At 49.4% G+C, this 21685-nt stretch overlaps 1 protein-coding gene across 1 annotated transcript; it reads left to right on the top strand.

Annotated features, from left to right (window-relative positions):
• Positions 1–8574: 8574 nt before the first annotated feature.
• Positions 8575–14690, top strand: mex3b (mex-3 RNA binding family member B). Its single transcript, XM_027019832.3, has 2 exons — positions 8575–11060; positions 11919–14690. Exons 1-2 carry the CDS (start codon positions 10832–10834, stop codon positions 13304–13306), a joined length of 1617 nt encoding a protein of 538 aa, XP_026875633.2. The 5' UTR covers positions 8575–10831; the 3' UTR covers positions 13307–14690.
• Positions 14691–21685: the final 6995 nt, after the last annotated feature.

Raw genomic sequence — 21685 nt, 5'->3', positions numbered from 1 at the left:
ACTGTTGTAAGATCAGTTTTTGCTAGTCATATCCTGGTGTGAACAATCACATGGATTTGCACGTGGTTGATTCTAGACCAGTCCTTAGAACAGACTTTCCAGGCAATTCTAGGACTCTGTTTTTTAATCTGATGGTGTTTGGGGATGCGCTTATGCCGTATCTCAGATTACTGTGGGGTGCAGTATTCCACTGGAATGGTTGTGTGCTTTCTAGGATGTGACCAGGATCCCTCAGCCTGATCCGTAGCAACAGCAGAAGGCGCCCGATTAAAACACAGGTCTTCATGACCACAGACACCTTGTAAATTTGCTCCGGTCACTGTTGAGTCATCACAGTGGTTGAGACTTTCTGGAGATCTGTGAGGTCTTGTTCAATTAATATCTCAGGATATCCGTTTGGGCTCTCGATTGCTTGCTGTCATGCCCTCTCTCTCTCTATCCATCTCTCACTCTCTCTTCCTCCCTCCTTCTCTTTCTCTTCCAATTCCTCTCTCTCCCTCTGTTTCTCCTCCCCTCTCCCCCCTCTCTCTCTTTCTCTCCCTCATTCTCTTTCTCTTCCCCTGTGCCAGAATGATTTCCATCTGGGCTGAGTCCTAGCCAGGCCACTTCTCAATTACCACACGGAGAGGGAGAGAGCGTGAGAGAGGGAGGGAGGGAGGGAGAGGTGGGGAAGAAAAAGAAAGACTCCCGTCTTCTTCCTGATGGATCTAGCCCCTCCACCCACACACCTTTTCATGGTAGTTGGCCAAATACCAGAGAGACTGTATTCCTGTGTTCCTCTCCTGTCGGCAAAGCTTTTTTGGCGGCGCCTTCTCCCCCATGCCCGACTGAAAGGCGAGGAATGTTTATGTATCAGAACACGTCCGTCTCCTCCTCTCTCTGTCTGTCTGAGCTCCCGGCCTTCCCAGGTAACGCCATGATGAATTTCGGAACGCACCACTCTCCAAACAGGAGAGTCAGGAGAGGTTTCACCTGAAGAGGAGGACAAGATTGAAGCAGACAAAGGGCCGTGTGTGTGTGTGTGTGTGTGTGTGTGTGTGTGTGTGTGTGTGTGTGTGTGTGTGTGTGTGTGTGTGTTCGATATTGCCAGAGAATATCCGTAATCCTCCATGCCTCTGTTCAAAGCCTCTTCCCTGCAAACGCCAGGCTACGAGCCTCACGTGGGAATATGATGTCTTTATGTAGATGTAAACAATTCTGGATGTTAATGCACCCCTTTCAGATGCTGCTCTGCCAGCTGTTTACATTCCACCCCATAGTTCTCATCTCTCTGGGTGTTATCAGGCTAGAAGCCTTCAGAGGACTGGTTAACATCAGTGCTGACCCCCTCTGTCCCAGGAGCGCAGTGGACAGGCATGTCTGGGTATCACCCCACCACCAGCAGCTGGCGGGGATATGCGTGTGCGAGCGCGCTCGCGCTTGTGTGTGATACAGGGCACACCCTGGGACCAGGTCCGGTCTCAGATCTGTAAGCCATAGGTACATGCACTCTGGGCTATCACGAAGGAAACACGGGCTCTTGCTAAAACACACACACACACGTACACCTCTTTACTGTCCTGATAAGGTAGCGTTCTGCTGAGGTGCGTTTATTTTGGGGGTAGAGAGAGGACTTCACTGGGTTAGTGAGCTGAAAGCAGTTGCAGGTTAGGAGCGAACTGAACAGGGTTTCTGATAAAGAGGATTTTATTCATCCTACGTTTCTGAAACGCTGAAAGCGTCATTGCGGGATGTCGTAGCGAGGCTCATAACAATGTCCAGTTTGGCATCTGAAACCATGTTATAACCACTTATTTCTCTCTCTCTCTCTCAGAATGCCCGGAAATGCTTCACCATGGTGGTTTTTTTTCTTCCTCTCACCGGGTTGATTTCATAGTGACGCGAGGACTTTTTTTCCTAGGAGCTTTGGGACTACACAACGTGGGAGCGATGATTGCATCACACTCGGTACCAGCGGGTTTTCCTTGTGTGCACTCTGTTTTCCGCAGCCCGAGCTCATGGTGCGACCGAGGTGGCTCGAGTTCTGGCGGCACGGCACGGTCCCGTCCCGGGACCGGGACCGCATCTGGTTTTGGGCTGGGTTTACGGACCTTTGCGGGTTGTGCCCCGGGTCTTACGGCTGATGCCCTCAGAGTCCTCTGACGTTGCTACCGACGCATGTAATGTACTAATACTATTGTAGTATTTATGTACAAGCCTTCGTCAGGGGTCAGCAGAGAGCTGTGTCCCACGGAGATGCTATCTACTCTGCTCTGTGATTCACAAGTGGCAATTCTGAAACTGTATCTGGTGCATAACAGTCAGGGTCGATCCACAAACAGACATGAGGGTGCATAAGAGTGTGTGTGTGTGTGTCAGAGAGACACACGGGGAACACGCATGTTCACCGTCATTACAACAACAGTGCTCCTCTGTTAGTGTAACCTCTGTCGGTCTTAGTGCAGCGCAGGCCATTATGAAGAATACAGAGGTCCATTCATCTGAGCCGTCGCCCCACCCTCCAAATTCAATAAACGGCTGCAGTAAGCTGACCCCCCCCCCACACACACACACACACTCACACACACACACACACACACACACACCCCACTTCATTTTCTACCCTTGCTTTAGTTGTAGATGCCAGTATAGGACTATAAAGCGGGCATCGTTTCGGGTGCCTTTAAGCCCCGGGCTGATTTACGGTCGGGGCAGATGGCTCGGGACAGAGGAGCGGCTGTGGGGACCTTGGTGCTGACGTCTGGCCCGGAAAGGACCAGAAGCTGAGCCTGAGCGTGCGATCTGGCGCTGCGTTGAGGCACATAGCACTGTACACGTTAAAAACGTTGACAGTGCACGTCACCCTGGACCTGCAGGAGACACGGCAGTAGCTCTGCATGCATTCGTGGATCACTGCGTCAGACGCAGTGGGAGCCTTGCGTGCATCACTGTATCAGACACGTTGGTAGCTTTGCATAAGTCACTGTATCAGACACGTTGGTAGCCTTGCGTGAATCACTGTATCAGACACGTTGGTAGCCTTGCGTGAATCACTGTATCAGACACCTTGGTAGCCTTGCGTAAGTCATTTTATCAGACACGTTGGTAGCCTTGCGTGAATCACTGTATCAGACACCTTGGTAGCCTTGCGTAAGTCATTTTATCAGACACGTTGGTAGCCTTGCGTGAGTCACTGCGATACCGCGTCAGGCATGGCGGTAGCCTGGCCTGGGTTACTGCTATATTCAGTTCCGGACTCCTGTGACGGGGCTTCATCACCGTGATTCAGATCAGTGATTTCTCAGGCTCGCTGCAGCGTAACGTCGGGATGACGTGATGGAGGCGTCGAGAGTTCAACCTCTCTAAACCGTGCCGTCCAGCGAGGACTTATCTTGGCCCAGTGACGTAACTGGAGTCCTAAATATCTGGCTCCTCTAACGCTACAATCATCCTGGGAGAGAGGTCCCTTCGAGCTGTATTATCTAACACTTGACGCCTTGGCCTTTTTTTCATCCCCTCAGCCTCCCCCCACTTCCTGATCTAGATAACGACCTTGACGAGGGGCGCACGCACACAGCGATGTCGGGCCGGTTGGGTCTTTTTTCTGGCATGACGATGACTGTAAGGTCTCGGCTCAGAGAGTCTCCGGCCCGAGGTCAGGGGTGGGGGCTTACCTCTCGCCCGAGCCGCACAGTGGTACCCGTGTCGCTGTTACGCCTCTGCCCGGATCTTGCAGGGCTCCCCCTTCTGGTGTGTGTGGTGTACTGCCATGGCCACATGTAAACTGCTCCCAGCTTGAAGGTTTAGACGCCGGTTTTGCCGTGGCTGTGATGTTCATACGGAATTCACCTGGAGTAAATACGTAAAACATACATCTAAGTTATAGCTGTTATAATATTCTGTATCCCAAACTGAATTTAGTTTCATGTGTCAACCCTTAATGATATTCAGTCTTATCTTTGTGTAAATTAGTGGCCCCTTCCCCACAGCCGCCCAGGTATGTCATGTGACCGTGTTGGCGTTCTTCAGAATGCTGCCAGTAACCTCAGTGCCAGACAGACGGACGCAGACCACAGTGACCCACATGCACGGAACAGGATTCGCATTCAGCGCAGCGGCTGCAGCCTGGGTGGGGGCGGGCGAGCCTGGGGCCCTCCGCTTCCACCAGTACTGCCAGCTCCACCACTGCTACTGCTGCCCTGGGCCTGGCAGCCAGCCAAGCGGACGATCGATGCAGCCTGGCGTCAGTGGAACCTCAAACCTGCCCCTCCAACACCCCACCCCCCCACCCCGCCCGCCTTGCTCCGCCTGGGAAGGGCTTAAAAAAGAAAAAAAAAATGCAGCACCTTCCTGCCCTTGACCTGAGAAAGCGCTCTCTCTTTCTCTCTCTCTCTCTCTCTCTCTCTCTCTCTCCCTCCCTCCCTCTCCCCTAGACTCTCTCTTTCTTTATGCATCTGGGAGTGTGTGTACACCTATCTCCCTGGGCATAGAGCTGCTTCCCGTTTGTCGCGTCACGCACTCGCGCTCCAACTCTTCGCCTTTCTTGGCACTCGCGGGTGCTTGCTTTGCTCTCCTTTTCGACCGCTTTGTCAAGCCTCGTCTTTTCTTTTCTCACTTCTGACATGGGTTGCAAACAGAGCCCGAACTAACCACGCCGCTCCCCACATATGGGGGGGGGGGCCTAAAAGCTGCACTCCACAGGACTGAAATGTGATTGATTTCAGGTGTCCACGCAAAACGAAATAAAAACATACACCATATTGTTTATTTTTACACGTGCTGGAGAGGTGAGTAGAAAAAAAGTAGGAAGCCACGCCCGATTTCTAATCAGCCTTACTGGGGAAGAATAGAAATCCCCTGTTAGCTCTGTCTCTAGACTGCGATCACATACAAAGAACATCTTTTTAAAGCGTACTAAGGTCAAGTTAGTGTCGTCGTCTCCTACAGTTCTGCTGCTGGGATTATGGGTGCACTTTGGACTTGTTTACTGACTGTTAAATGGATGTATGCTGCTAGCCTGCAGCTGATACCAATATGGTGTTAGTTTTGTGGAGGTGCTCAGACTCTAACGCCCCAGCGGGCTGGATTTCTATGACCAAGGCCTTATTTAACTTTGAAGTTCTGGGGGGGGGGCTTGAAGTTGGCTGTGAACACAGCAATGCTGACACAAGTGCTCTTGTGTAAAGCAAATCTTTGAAAGCTGATCTTGACACGGGACTTGATATTGACAGCTATGTTTGATTTTTATAGGAATTCAGTTTGCATCACTATTTGAGGTGTAAATATGATAGCGGTGATTTTTAAATAGATTTTTATTTTACAGGGATAATCTTATGGAGAGCTGGTCTGTTTGTAGAATACATAAATATCTTATTTTCCAAAATACATACAATTTATAAAACAAACTGCTTTCTGTTTTAAATGGGCCTTTGATTATAACAAATCTTGACAAACAGGCAATAACTCTAGACAGGGTATAGCATTCACTCCCTAATCTAACCAGTGTGAACTGCACAGTCAAGGTGATCAACCTAATTCTGAGCTCTGTGAGGATTGCCGTGTGTGTGTGTGTGTGTGTGTGTGTGTGTCTCTTTGGGGGGTTGCGTGCATGTATGCATAGTTGTGCCATGTACGATTAGTCTCCTTGCAGCCTATGCACATGTATATGATAGTTACATCATTTCCTTCATCCTGCTTTCCTGCATCGGGGTTCCTCAGGGCTATAACAGAGGGCCTTTTTTTTTCCAGGCAAAAGGACAAAGGCAGGATTCATACTTCGCTCACTAACACTGAAGTCACTTAGTCAGCTGGAAAGGCCTTGCTGTGTAAATTAGCCTGGTGTTTTTAATGCAAGACAGAGCTGCGCGGTCCACACCGTAACACCCACACCCTCCATCACCCCCGTGCCACTGTTTACTGTTGCACGGAAGGCTCTTGTCTCTGTTTGTTTCGCAGAGTGCTGAGACTTGGCACAGTTGGCACCGCGTGCCTGGTGTGCGCGCGGGGAAGTGACCCAGCTCTGCCACCCCCGCAACCCCTCCCCCCGCCCCGTGGCTCATTAGGAGCGCAATTAGCCCGGCTGCCGGCAGGAGCGGCCGTGGCACCCCTCCGCCTGGCAGTTCCTGCCCGCCGCGGTTACCGTCCGTTCATTCAAGGACAAGACCACCACCCCCCTTTCCGCTGACGCACCCGTGGCTTCATGTTTTATGCAGAGCTCCACTGGATGAGCAGGAGGCTTCAAACTGCACACACTCGAGAGGTTTCGAGAGAGGACGCTAGTAAAAGGCACCAACCCCCTCCCTCTCTCTCTCCCTCCCTCCATCCAGGCTACCTTCTAGTGAGCAAGTTAATAAGGGAGACTCAAGCAGTGTGCACTGGGGGAAGTTCTGCAGCAGTGCTCGTGAACAGGGCTGAGAGGGGGCGGGGGTGGGGGGAGACAGGCGAGAGGCATCGGGTGGGCAGTGGGAGGGAGTGGTGCATTGTGGGGGAGCTGCCTCAGCTGCCCCTCCACCCTGCCACATGCTCCTCTAGCCGTCTGGCAGGCGGCCAATAGCAGGCGGCAGAATCGGTGCCATTCTAGTTCAGTGTGTCAGTGCGTGCAGCGCGAAAAAGACATGCACGCACGCGCGCAAACACGCACACCCACTCTGCCACCACAACGCTGGCCTACTTTGGTTTTCCACCTCTTCCTTCTGGTTCCACATACGTGTAACGTCAGACCGAACATAATAGATTTTGAGGTGGGTTGCAGACTTCATGGCCAGAGGAACAAGGCAGTGACACAGCCCCGCAGCTGCGATGGCCGTGATGCGGTACTTGGGCCAAGGGGATGGAGGCATCCATCATCGCCTTTACTGCAGCGCTGAGCTGCACTGGTGCAGGCCAGTAAAGGCACATTCATTACGACTACACTGGCTGCGCTCCTTCCTTTCAACCCTTCTGCCGAGTCTCAAAGCAAGTGCCAGCATAGAGCTTGATATTCCTCAATGGCCACTGTTCTTGCCTGCTTGCACACACACACACACACACACTTCTCCAGTACAGTCTCAAAGCAGGAACTAGCCTAGAGCTCAATATTCCTCAATGGCCCTGAACAGCCACTGTTCGCTTATCCGACCAAACACAAAAAACACACTCTTGCCTGTATGCACAGTTAAACACAAGCGCGCACACATACACACACTAAGCCTGAGAATGGACATGGATTAGATGGTAAGAGTAAACTGCATAGCTACATGTGTCTGCATGCGGTGTGGCCGAGCTCTCGGTCGTACCTTGCCAAGCCCCCTCTTCCTCTCGTTACAGAGCAACTGGCCAATCACAGCTAAGCCCCCAAGCAGAAAACGCCTGTCCCTGTCCAGCCCGGCCATCCTGTCCGAATCCGCTGGAGGAGCTCTGCCATGGCACAGGTTCACAGCTCCACTGCACCAGACCCCCTTCACCTCATTTGAACCCCTTGCCACCGAAGGGTGGAACGGTACCTTCAGCGTCCCGGCCTGCGTGCGTCTCCAGAAGGGTCTTTATGTGAGCAGGCCCGTCTTCGGGGAAAGCTCGCCCGCAGGGGAACAAAGGCTGTCCTCCCAAACCGCTCTTCCAGGCCAGTGTGAAATATCCTTAACACCTCGTACAAGCGCACACTTCTTGCAAAATAAAAACACTGATGCAATGCAACTCTAAGCTCTCGGACATATCAGATAGTGATTTTTGCGCACTTTTCGAGTGTTATGTTGACAAAATGGGCTAAATCTCATTTAAACAGTGGGAGACAGGAGCTCGTCGCTGAAGAGCAGAAGAGGAGAACTCGCCTGGATCAGAGCCATTATTAATATTAATGAAGCATTTAAACTATATTAAACAGATCTTAACCAGAAAAAAAAATGTTATTGTAAAAGTCAAAAGGTCACTTTATTGTGATGTTGCACATCTGAACAAGAAAACACCAGTCACAACTACTACTAAAATCAGTGTGGAATGAGGTGGTTTGTAGTTGGTGGGTGTGCGCGCGCGTGCGTGCGTGCGAGCGAAGCTAACTGAGAAGCTGCTAGCTGTAACAAAGGAAGAACTTTGTTTTTCAAATGCTTGGCTTTAGATTCTACTGATTGCCACACCGAATTTGTAAGATAATATTTAGCAATAGTTACATGAACAGTAGGCGAACGGTATGAGCCTACGGAGATAATGTAACGATTCAATGGCAAGAAAAAACAAGTACTGCAATTCGCTTCAGAATTTACATTATTTTCATTATGTTGGAAAGTGTGTTTAGATGACCCATATTTCAAGTGAACAGCTGCATGTGAATTCAGAGACGGTTATTTCAGAACGACTTGTGAATCGGTAAATTTGATCCTATGTTGTCCGTTTAAATGTATTTTCCTTTCTCATCATTAGCCAACATATTGCGCTCCAGTCTACAAGTGTGCGTGCATGCGTTTTTTTTTCTTTTCCTGCATTCTAGCCACAAATCATAACGCTGAGGACTTGAGTTGTGCAAATATCTCAGAGATAATCAAATGTCATACATGTGGAGTTCGCATAAACCTCCACGTGTTCGTCGGTGTGCCTTCTGCGCACGGCCAGCTAAAAAAAAAAAAAAAAAAAAAAAAACCGCGAGTGAGAGAAGAAGAAAAAAGTAAAAAGCGTTGAGCGTTAAATAAGCACCTCGGCGGACATTCTCAGGTTCGGGGGCTGTTAATATTAGCATACCTATTGTTCCCCAGGACTGAGGTGACAAAGCCACCGCTTCTCGTTTCAATGCGCTTGAATCGGTTTAAAATTTTCTTTGTGTAAAAAAAAGCGCGACCCCCTTCCCCCCGTCCTGTCTTCCCGCTCGGACCACAAAAGGCGCGTTGGCCTCTGGATGCAGGAGCGGCGGGGGGACCTTCAGCAAGCCCTGCCAATGGAGCCTAACCCTCCCCTTCACCCTCCCCTCACCATCACCCACCGTCACCCCTGCGCCGGTGGGGACGCGACGGACCGCGCAGTGCTGGTGTCTAACCCACCAGCTCGCGTGTGATGTGAAGGTGGTATTGATTGGGCAATCCTTTTGAAACGTTTGCTGTTTCAAGGACTGAAATCAGTTTCGATTTGATGGACACTTAATTCAATTATCGATAAGATTCAGGATTTGTTAACGTTGCTGGTCGTAGATTGTCATTTCCCGCTAATCCTTTATGCCAGTGCATTTCGCTGCTGTCGTGTTTGGCTTGCTCGTCTGTTTGTTTTTGCCATTAGTGATCTCTGGTCAGTGCTTACCCTAGTAAAGCAGGCCACATAATTCTAAGATGCAACAGCGGGCTGTTTTGAGTGCAGTAACTTTTTCCCCTTGCATCGAGGTCCATTTGCCAGGTGTTCCCAGCGATGGTGTTAACATACTGACATCCCGAGGAAGTGAGATGTGTTTGAACACAGCAATTACTTGCTAGTTGTTTGAAGGTTTCCTCGAATGTCGGAAGGGGCAGCAGTGTTTATTGGACAGACGACTTGGTTCTGCGCACATTTCACTAAAACGGGAAAATGGCAATCTGTTTCATTTTTGTAATAATTCTTTTTGGAACCGCAATGTTTCTATGTGCCAAAAACTAATCTGAGAGAGAGAGAGACAGAGAGAGCGCACCAAACTCCAGGAAACAAGATCATGTCTGGGCTTGTTCCCCAAGCAGAATTTCTCGCAGAAATTGTTCATGTAATTTCTATTAAATAAAACTGGAAAGATTAGCTGCGTTTGAGTTTGGCGATGTGAATAAAGTAGCATTGTGGGCGTCGTATCATTCTTTCTTAGCATTTTGCACAATGTATATGCATGCCCGTAAACATTAATGTCGTTTCCCAGGGGTCAATAGCCTACATAAAACGCACTGTCTCTCCCACAGATAAGGACAGTGAAGTCAGCTGACCTGAAGAGATGCGTTTACAAGCTACTCAATAAAAACGATGTAATTACAGTAGACTGTACCCAAACCAAGGCTGAGTGATGTCATCTTTTCTATATTTGTAGGCTACGGCTCTATTGATTAGGCTACTTTCACGTAAGCGACTTGAATAGCACTGATCAGTCTAATACAAAATCAATAGGCAAGAAGCACTAGGCAGTCAGGGCAATGATGTCACACAATAGTCGAGCATGCGTTACGTTTCAAGAATAAAGGCTAATCGGCTATAGAAATGACCAGCAGGCTTGTTTATCACTCTTACGCAGAAATATTCACCCTCCCCATCAAAAGTAAAAATTAAAATTAACTTCTAAAACTAAACGTCTTTATTAAAATCTGCATGTTGGTGTTTTGATGGGACAACAAAGAAGGGCGGGGAGCCGACGGCTGGTCGACTCGGTAGCCGCCCTTCCAGCCGGATCTGTCCAATCAGCTCGGCGTATGCAAATCCGGAGCCGCGCCGCACCGTCCCTGCCCGGGCGCTGACGTCATTCGCGCATATCCCCCAGCAGTGCCGCGTCTGGCTGCAGCGGCTCAGACAGAAAACGGCAACGCGCTGAGAGCGAGCGAGCGAGTGAGCGAGCGAACGCGCGAGCCAGGGAGGGGCTCTTCGAAGGAGTATCGCCACCGCCGGCATTCCGACAACCCAGCACTCCGGAATACGCGTTCCGTGCGTCTTGGGGGGAAAATTCGGCACTCGGGGTGCAGAGATTGTGGGCACAGGTCGGATTGCACTGATTTCCCCCCCCCTCTCCACATTTTTAACTGCCAGGACAGGAAGGGCACTGATTAGCGCGAGGGGCTTTAAGACCGGGTGCCTCGGTTCTTCTTCCTGCTAGGTCCCTACCCTTATTCCGTAGTGTTACCTCTTTTTTTTTTGTCTGTTGTTGTTGATCCCAGTGACTGCAAAATAATCAAAGATGCCTAGTTCACTATTTGCTGACATGGAGCGGAATGGCAGCAGCCAGGGGGACGCCTTGGACGACCAAAGAGCTCTACAGATCGCGCTGGATCAGCTTTCTTTGCTCGGCTTGGATACTGATGAAAGCTCCGTGTATGACAACGAGCCGAGGAAAAAGAGCGTCAACATGACCGAATGCGTTCCCGTCCCCAGTTCGGAACACGTTGCCGAAATTGTCGGCAGGCAAGGTAGGCTCGCTATCTTCTTTTGTTCAAAGCCACGCTCCACTCCGGGCCAGAGGCTTGCCAGTCGCCATGAATTTGCCGCCTGCTCGGCGGTTATGATTCGGCTCGTTTTCAGGTGGAAACAGACACGGCAGCCCGTTTCAGCGGCCGCATTGTCCTCTCTGTGGCCGCTCGTTCAGTAAAGAGAGTCGGGCAGAGCAGAAGTGGATATTTCGGGCCACTCTCTCTTTCTCTCTCTCTCTGTCACGTTGTCCCACTTAGCCAGACAGCTATCCTCACCATCCTTCTAAAAGGGCGAGTTCTGTCATACAACACGAACTGTTTTGCCTTCCGTGGTCTTTGTTTACACTGATCCCAACAGCCTTGCTATTTAGAGCGGATTTGTAACGGATCTAGAAACCGTGCTATCTTTAAAAAGTAGCAAATGGCAGGTAGGTTTTCTCTAAAGCTTTGAATATGTAAAACACAGCCCTTTCTTTCCTGGATGAAATGTGAATGTCTGATCTATTTTGCCCAGTAGGAAAATCCAGAATTCTCGTCCGTTTTTTTTTTCCATGCTATATTTGACCTGGATGGCTGCATGTCATGTATCGAGCATGTGGTTTGAATTTATGCTGTTCTTTGTTTTGGTTTGGTTTTTTTTGTTTTTTTGTTTTTTTTTTAAAGTGAACCGTCGTCCCTAGATGTTGCTGCACTAGGGAGGCACACACATCTGCCCTTAGCTGCAGCCGCACCAGCATCACAGAGCAACCTCTTGTTAGTTTGCCTGTTTGTCTCACGTTATTTAGCCATTTTTTACACAAGACTTTCCTATTTCTTTTTTCTTTTTTGGTTTTCATTTTACAATTCTTTCAAATGTAGGTTGCAAAATTAAAGCCCTGCGCGCTAAGACCAACACCTATATCAAGACTCCGGTACGAGGGGAGGAGCCCGTCTTTGTTGTGACCGGCAGGAGGGAGGATGTAGCCATGGCTCGAAGGGAGATCATCTCTGCGGCAGAGCACTTCTCCATGATCCGCGCCTCGCGGAACAAAAACAGCACCCTCAACGGCAGCACCGCAGTGCCCGGGCCGCCCAACCTACCGGGACAGACCACCATCCAGGTGCGGGTGCCCTACCGGGTGGTGGGTCTGGTGGTGGGACCCAAGGGCGCCACCATCAAACGCATCCAGCAGCAGACACACACCTACATCGTGACACCCAGCAGGGACAAAGAGCCCGTGTTCGAGGTGACGGGCATGCCCGAGAACGTGGACAGGGCCCGCGAGGAGATCGAGGCACACATCGCCATGCGCACCGGCGGCCTGATTGAGTTCGCCGACGAGAACGACTTCCACGCCAACGGCACGGACGTGGGCTTTGAGCTGCACGGCCATGCCAGCCTGTGGAGCAAGCCTGGCTCGGGCGTCACGCCCACCTCGGGCCGCAAGCCCTTCTCCAACTACCGCAACGACAGCTCCAGCTCCCTGGGGAGCGCCTCCACCGACTCGTACTTCGGCACCAACAGCAGCTCGCGGCTGGCCGACTACAGTCCACCCAGCCCCGCGCTCAGCTACACGGCCTCCAGCAATGGCAACAACAACAACAACAACCTGAACATCAGCGTCAACGCCAACGCCAACGCATTCGTCTACGGCGGTGACGTCATATCGCCCGACTGCGCTGACCTGGCCTTCGAGTGCTCTCCCGGTTTCGACCCCACCCCTGCGCCGCCCGGCCTGATGTGGTCTCAGTACGAGCGGGGTGGGGCCCCTTCCACCACCACGCCCTCCTCCATCTTCCATGCCAATGCCTCCGGCAACGCCAACGGCATGCTGGCCAACCAGCGGCGGGGGAACGGAGTGGGCTGTGCTGCCCAGCCCCGGCTGTCCCCGCCCCTGCACCACGTGGGCGGGACCGGCGAGCACCCGCTGGCCCGGCGGGTGCGCAGTGACCCGGGCGGCGGTTCGCTCACCTTCCCGGGATACTCGGCCAGCACTGTGGCCACCCACCTTCCCGGGGTGCCGTCCGACTCCTCGGCCTCCTCCTCGTCCTCCTCTTCCTCCTCATCTTCCTCTTCCTCGGGGACGAGCCGGAAGGGCAGCCGGGACTGCTCGGTGTGCTTCGAGAGCGAGGTGATAGCCGCCCTGGTGCCCTGCGGCCATAACCTCTTCTGCATGGAGTGTGCCAACCGCATCTGCGAGCGCAGTGACCCAGAGTGCCCCGTCTGCCATGCTGCAGTTACTCAGGCGATACGTATATTTTCATAGAAGAAAAACAAAAACGAACGAACAAGTGAAGAAAAAAAATAAATTGCGACAATGTCGCGTGCCCTGTGACTACAACAGCAACAAACCACAACAGACCATTCAACTAAAGACTCCTGGCTTTCCGAAACTCCTAATACCACGTTTATCCCACATGTATATACATATGTATGTATAGCTGCAGTATGCAAACAGGCACACCCGACAGAGGGCTCCGGCGTAAGTGTTTATAATGTACTGTAGCTTGGGACAAATATTTTCATCATCTAATGCATGTTTTAAATATTAAAGCCTAGTAATCAATAGTTCTAGTGAAATGTACACAGACATCAATGGAGTTCTGAGACGGACAGCAGTCTCACCAGAGGTACCCGAGACGTCTGTGGACTGCTGGTGAACGAGGCCTGTGACCTAACAGTGCGGGGCTTCGAGGGCTTCTATTCTAACAGCATTAACAGACTTGATGGTCAAGAGACTGCAGCGTCTAGGTCAACTTATCTGAGGGAGAGTAACAACATATCCTCCATATATGTATAGATCAAAAAAAGAAGAGAAGAAGAAGAAGAAGAAAGGAATCCACAAAATTGAAAGTTTTAAATATTAATTACATTAATACAGATTGAAGTATTTTATTCTTTTTTGACTTGAAAAATTATATTTCGTATTGCAAAGATGTTTACAGATATTTTAATTTAAGTTCAGTGAACTTTTTTGTAGCTGGGTTAAAATATCTTTTATTTTTTAGTATGGCCTTATGGCAATGAACACACTGTATTATTTTAATATCACACACAATGTGGATGGATGTTCAGCAGACAATGTGTACTTGCATTTAACAGTATTCTGTTGGGACAGGGTTTATAGGTTCAGCAAAAAAGTCTTTTAAATCCGTTTCACCCAGCGTCTTTTTTATTCAGTAATATAAAGCATATTTTATTCTATATTATTACAAAACATTCAAATGTATAAAACTTAGTAAGTTGGACAAAAGGAAACTGTTTATGCTTTCTAAAGTTTGTATGAATTAGATTCCAGTGGTTATTACAGACTTCTGTTGCACCACTATAGTTTTAGTATTTCTATTTTAATACGCTTGTTTACCACTTGTTTATGTATATGTAGGTGAAGTTACTTGAGCGTAAAAGTACTTTATTGAGCAAAGTTTAAAAACAAAGTATATTTTATTTTATGATAAAAAAAGGCCTTTAACCTCATGGTCAAATACTAATATTATATTTGCTGAAACAAGATTTGAAAAATGTATCAAGAGTTTTATTTTTCTGACATTTAAAGTTCTACATGATAAAGTAAAACTTAAGTAATGGTGCTACTTCCTGTTTTTTTAAGTATTTCTATATAAGTCCAATAAAATGGTACATGAAAGGAGTGTGTTTGTTCTGTTATTCTCTCACTCAACATTAGCTACCAGTTTATGTAGATAAAGACAGAACAGTCCTGAGTTAGTGTGTAGCTCCTGTGTTAGTATGGACACCACCACCCTGTTATTGTGGAGCCCCTGTGTTATTGTGGACACCCCCACCCTGTTAGTGTGGACTCCACCTTGTTAGTGTGGACACCACCACCCTGTTAGTGTCGAGCTCCTGTGTTAGTGTGGACACCGCCCTGTTAGTGTGGAGCTCCTGTATTAGTGTGGACACCACCCTGTTAGTGTGGCGCTCCTGTGTTAGTGTGGACACCACACTGTTAGTGTGAACACCACCACCCTGTTAGTGTGGACACCACCCTGTTAGTGTGGCGCTCCTGTATTAGTGTGGACACCACCACCCTGTTAGTGTGTAGCTCCTGTGTTAGTTGGACACCACCCTGTTAGTGTGGACACCTCTTTCTCCTGCTGCTACCTCTACTGTCATGGGAAGCATAACTCATCCCATGATTAATATTATGAATATATTACTGTTATGCATTTTTGCCTGTGCAGAGGTGCAACGTGCTTTGGAATAGGTCAGCGTGGCGGTGGAGTGCTAGCTCAGTGTTAGCGCAGTGGAGCACAGTCACCAAGGAGCTTTAGCGCAACATTAGCACAGTGGTGGGCGTTAACTTGATGTTAGCATTGTGTGGTGCTAGCTCGAAGTTAGCACAGATGTTCACATGAACTCCTAGAGGCTGTCAATCGAGCTTTATATGTGTGTGTGTGTGAACATGGTTAGGTCAGAGGTCAAATTTGTGGAAGTATGGTAATACAGAAGAGAAAAAGCGAGCTGTGATATTGACTGGGCTGAAGTGCACACTAGTCAAATCTATTTATCAGGCCCTGGTTTTCTGTTGTATTCCAGTGAGCAATGTCATGTGGTTTCACATGGAAAGAGTGACTGTTTGAAAGCTCACCCTGCTGCAAGATAATAGCTGCACGGCAAACAGGCCTTAATGATCGCTTTAAAATGGAAACATCCAAAGGGCTGCTTCAAAAACTGGCCCCCATAAAACCTCACTATTAGGAAACAATTTCAGCACTGTGGAAAAGAGCTGACAAGTGCTTTACCAAAATGCGGAACGCACTGGCACTCCCTGGCCACTGCCACTTTAACCAGAGCGCTGCTCCGTCCACGTCATACTCAGAACCTCCGGAGTCGAGTCTTTGGTTCTGATCTGAGCTTTTACTTTGTCACTGGGAGGAGCAGGCTCCTGCTGGAAGACCCTGTGTTTCGGGCCCGGGTCTTTCGTCGCGGCCCCTTCCAAAGGGGGAAGTCAGGGTGATGAGGGTCCGGACTGCGTGGCCACGTCTCCAACGGCAGCCCGCCTGGGAAGTGGCAAGTGGAGTCGCAGTGGAAGGAGGTCGTCGGTTATCCGTTTTCAAAGCCCTCGGCACGGGCCGTCAGGGCCGAGAACACGTCAACACCCTGCAGGTGAGCGCTTGGGAGAAACGTCCAAAGATCTGCTCGCGAGAGCAAGCGCCAGCACTCGGCTCGGGCGCTGCACCCCCGAGCCAAAATCGAGACACTGCCGAAACTCTGGGGTTCAATACACAAGCCGCTGCCCACAAAGAGAGTAGAGGCTTGTGCTGTCTTTCTTTCGTTCTAGCTTTTTCTCTCTCACCTACACACACACACACACACACACACACACACACAGATTCATGTAACAGTATCTCCCTTTCTCTCTTTCTCTCACTACACACTCATACACACAACCATCCCTGTCTCTCGCTCTCTCTCCCTCCCTCACACACATGTGCACACAGTCTACCTCCCTCTCTCTCGCTCCCTCTCTCTCTCGCTCCCTCCACATGCCGCGTGTGGTCGCATCTTTTATTCATGAATCGCAGGGCTTGTCACGGCGTGCTCGGAGAACGTCGCTTCCTCCTCATTTGATTTGACTCCTGCCACCCGACGCCATGCTGCTGCCCGCTAACCAGTGGCCCGCGTGTCTGTCACGGCACGCAGCACCCTGTCTCCTGCGTTCCCCACGGGACGAGCGCAGCTATTCCTGCTTCCAGCCCCGAAACCCTGCCACGGGGCGCACCGCCACGCCCCTGCGGGAAGCCGCACTCTGACAGCAGCGGCCACCATCCGGCGGGGGCGGGGCCGTCCGTCTGGGCCGCACACATGCCCTCTGCTGGCGGGGCGTCGGGGGCAGATGTTGTTAAGGCGTCTGGGGAAAAGGGGGAAGCCATTCCCGTCGGTGGAATCAGACCCAGGGGCCGATCCAAACTTTAAATGCCAACCTCTGCAATAATTGAAAGAGTTGTTGCTACAAAACAAAGATTATTTTGAAGGTTAAAAAAACACAATAGGTTTTTGTGTTTTTGTGAACGTGCAGGTTCAGGTAATGTACTCGAAAGACACTCGTTTAAAGTAGATTTCGAACAAATGTTGTATGTAGCAAACAGCAGGGCCAGGTGCGTCCCAGTGCCGCCAGGAAAATGGCAGTCTGCTCCCCTCAACAGACGACCTTTCCCCCTTTCTGGCAGCGGAAGGTACACCCCCTATCCCCTCTAATACCCCCCCAGTGTCTGTTGCCCCACAACACCCTGCACCCCTGCCTGTCTCCTCCTCTTTTCACCTCCTCACGTGTTTCAGACCTGCTGCGTTGTTTGCAGGTGGGAGTACCTGAGTGTTTTCGTGTACTCCTGCACATACTACCCGGAAGACATCCTTTATTATTGGATTCCATGCCCTGGCGTGAGTATTTAATTTTCCCAAACATCTAAGAATTTTAACTTTGGAATGGTGCACTCTGGTCATGAGTCATGCACAAGCAGAGAACCTCCTTAATGCGTGTTAACGCTGAACGTTACCTGCTGTGTTTGGCCAACGATTTATTCCGCTTATGTGGGCCTTTGAGCGGCTGATGGATTTGCTACACGCTTTCTCGTTTGGGACATATCTGGCAACATGCACCCGTCGTGCTCAATTAAAAATGAAAGACGTGTCAATAAACCGAGGCGCGGGTCCCTCGTCTTTTTGGGCTGACAAAACGCCGACGTTATAAACGAGACGAAGTCGTGAAGTCTCTGCTCTGTTTTGTTTTGGTTTTTTTTTTAAATCCCTATTCTGGGAGATATTGAATTAGACATGGAGCGGATGGAATTCGTTCTCCATGGAAACGGCCTCTCCTTGTCCAATCTCTTTCAATTACACCTCATCTCCATTCCACTCAGAAGGATACATTCTCTCCCTCTCTTTCTCTCCATCTCTCTTTCTATTTCTTTCAAGTTCCTCGTCTGTTTTTTTCTCTTTCCACCCAGACCGCTGGCTGCCAGTGCTCGCCCGGACCCTTGCACGGCTCTTGGTTTTATGGTGCGACAGATGTAGAAGCTTGTTCGGCGGCGTGAGCGCGGTTAGGGCATTTTCTCCCCTTTGATTTACACTCTATAGGCACGAAGGCCGCGGTCGGCTGTAGAGCCCGGCTCCTGTAATTTGATGTGGGAGACCTATGGTTAAGCACGATAAGGTGTGCTGAGGGGCCCCCGAGCCGAGGAGCGCGGAGGGGGTTGCTCCTCATTTTATGACTGAGGAGGTGCAGTCAATGATTACAGTCAGAGAAAAAGCAACCGTGTGATTAAGATCCCTTATGCGCTGCACGCAGTGCTGTTTGGGTACAAATACTACCCGTGTGTGTGTGTGTGTAAGTGTTGGTGATGTTTACATTTGAAAATGTTGTACAATGTTCATTACATGCTCACTTAGCCAGCCACACAAACTCCTGCTGTCAGGAGTGAGCTTACCCCTAGCGCCAGGTGATAGCTACTCTTAATATAGTCATTCAGCTACAGGCTGAACATCCTGTCTAGTGCAGAGCTTAACTGGACCTTAAAGATCCACTCTTACCAGCTACTATCTTATCTTATATCTTTTTTTTTTCCTTTTGCAAATTTCGTTGTCAGAATGGTCCAGCACACTTCAAATTATTTGTATTTCCATAGTACGGGGCTGGTTAAGGGGAAGATAAGGCCTCTTTGATGGGTTTGTGCCTGGCGATTGAATACAAAGAGCTTTCCGCCACGCGAAGATGCCGAGCGCTTTTTTGGTGACAAAGATTAGCAGTTCAGGTTTGCAGAGAAAAGCTCGCGAAGTGAATCATCCACGGGCGGATCGCTCTCGAGACCCCCCCCCCCCCAATTCTGAATCAGTAAGTCAGGAGCAAATGCACAAATGGCACAGAGTCGAGGGCAGATGGAACTTATATCAAATCATATAGAGCTTTGCCTTCAATTAGTCTGGCGTGATTCGATAAACGGAAGACTTCCGATGCCCGTTATCAGCCGAAGGCATCGCTGGGTACATCAGCTACAGCACGTGCCCACTCCACTCCAGAAATGGGATTAGATGCCAGAGCACGTGGTTCTGCACGCAGCACCGTGCTTTGTTTGCCTATCACGCCAAACCCAAACATTTTGCTCTCTGGACGTATGGCGGAGAGGAGGGTTAATAACGGGGAATTTAAAAAGAAAGAAAGCAGAAGAAGCCTAATGGGAGATTAAAAACGCATGATTTCTGGTTTTTTTCCTCCATTTCTTTTGTCTCTTTTGCCAAGGGAATTTTATGCAAAATAGTGAAATTCGGTAGGCGGTCATAATTCTCCTGATTAGTAATTACAACCTCACTTGTTGAGGGGTATCGGAAATGAAAGAAAAACTATATTTTTCTTTCAGTTTTATAATGCTCTAGACTACCTGAGGTTATTTTCAAGCTTTTGATACTTGCATGACTGCATACAGAGTTCTATGTAACTTGTAGCCCTGCTGTTCTCCAAAGACTAAGGACTACAACACGATTTCTGTATCGTTATCTGTGTTTTTAACCATTTTGGAGGTCACAGTGACACCTTCCAGGCCATTTAGGCTGTTTTATACAGCGGACAGGGGACGCTTATGTAGAGGTGATTTTTTTGTTGTTTTGTTTTCGCTGAACAGATTGGTGAAATCAGGGGTTGAGTCATTACTCCTACACACAAAATCCAGACAAAACATTCCCCTCTCAAGTTCTTACTGATATACAAAAGAGCCATAATCGGTCTGTCTATTCCTCCATTGATGGATTTGTGGGGGCTTACAACCGGTTGTTTAGCAGAAGAAAATCAGTATCAAGTAGACATGTGACTGTCTAGATGGGGCCTAGCTTATTGTACTTTTGTGGCAGATTTGCATAAGTAATAATCAAAGCATATTACTGTCTCTCTGGCATTTTCTCAGTCTAGCACTGGAGGTTGAGAGAGAGAGAGAGAGAAAGAGAGATGCAAAACCACAGTGCTGATAATAGACAGGCTGGGAACGTGTCAGTGCTGTGCGTTTGTGCTGCTCAGCTTTGTGTGCTGTGCGCGCTCGCGTGTGTGCGCATATTCACACCTCCAGCTGTCATTAGCTCGCTGTGGCCCTATCAGATCAAAGGCAGAGCTGCATATGGCAGCCTCCTCGCCTGTCTCTCACTTCTCGCGCCTGAACGAATTCCTTTTTCCTTACAGGCCGGCAGCCAAAAGCTTCACCAGCTCTACATTCGGCACCTTTGGCGGGCGGCGGGGTGGGGGGTGGGAGGTGGGGTGGGGTGGGGGGGGGGGGGTAAACGCAGGAAGTCCTCCTAACCAACCTGGAAATATATACAGCAAATATATTTCATCTCCACCCATTTGCATTCAGCCTACCTTATTCTTTTTTAGGAGGAGTTGTAAAAGTTGCAGTTGTACGAGTACAAAGTGTGTTAGCATGCGATTTCTGGTGCCTGGTACATAAACTAATTAGTACAGTCTATAACCTGCCCCCCCCCCCCCCCCCCCCCATCCCGGTTTGGTTAACCAATTTTGTCAAAATATTAGGAAACAGTATCTAAATGTTTGGATTCATGGGAGGTTCATGTTTATGAGAATTGTTCTTTGAAGCACTTAACTGCGCCTGACAAATTGAAAACAAATGAAGGCCCCAAACCGTAATTAATTCAGTGATGAAATGAGTGAGAGGCGTTTCTCATCTCACCCAGGCGGTGCTACCCTGCTGCTCTCTCTCCACTGTAAGTGAGGATCTCACCGCCCGCTCCACTCAGCACGCTGGCCAGAGAGGAACATGCTTGCTGGAAATGATTTAAGATGTGAGGATAAAAATGTGTGTGTGTGTGTGTGCGTGCGCATGTCTGTATGTATGAATGTGTACATGTATTTTCTGTGTGTGTGTGTGTGTGTGTAAAAGAGACAAAATAATCCACACACATGGAAATGGCAGCGGGACCAGCCCTCTCCACTGTCTCCTGTTACGTGCTCTCAACATTTGTGATGTTATTACTCTCAAAGAAAGATGAATAATTCAACGTCAGTAATTAGTTTGTGCAAATGCGTTTGGCTTCCGTGTTCACGTGTTTCCTGCGTCACGTTTCTTCCGTAAGGCCACGTCTGAGTTAGTGCTGCTTACTGCAAGTGTCTCACCACAGGTCAGAGGTCAGCCCGTTCTGCGTTTGATTAAGGAAATAGCAGGCATGTTACAAGGAAGGAGCGTACTGGTGACTCCGCTGGGTTTTGTTTCTAGCGGAATGCACCGGGCTCTTTGAAAGTGCTGTAACCCTTGAAATAAAACACAAAGGCAGAAGAGCGTGCCGAACAACCCCCCCCCCCCCCCCCCCCCCGGCTCCCAGCAGTGGGAACGTTGGGGAGGCTGGGGGTGTTTGTAAGGTCACTGATCATATAACCTCTTTATAGTGCATTTTATCCGGATTGATTCAAGTTCTTGCCTGATCAGGTGGCGATATAACCACGGGAGAACTGCCGGTTCTGGAATACCTTAACAAGCCTAAAAGTACTCTCCTCTTCCGCCTCCCATCTTTCTCTCTCTACTTCTCTTCTTTCACTCTCCTCTCTTCTCCTCCTCTTCTTAACTTTTTACACTTTTTTTTCTTCGTCACCCCATCCCCCGTTCTTTATCGAGTGAAACATCGGAGCCTT

This window comes from Electrophorus electricus, chromosome 3 (assembly GCF_041902795.1).
Source record: "Electrophorus electricus isolate QZ-2024a chromosome 3, ASM4190279v1, whole genome shotgun sequence".
In the NCBI taxonomy this organism is placed as follows: domain Eukaryota; kingdom Metazoa; phylum Chordata; class Actinopteri; order Gymnotiformes; family Gymnotidae; genus Electrophorus; species Electrophorus electricus.
This window is presented reverse-complemented; position numbering and strand designations above follow the sequence as displayed.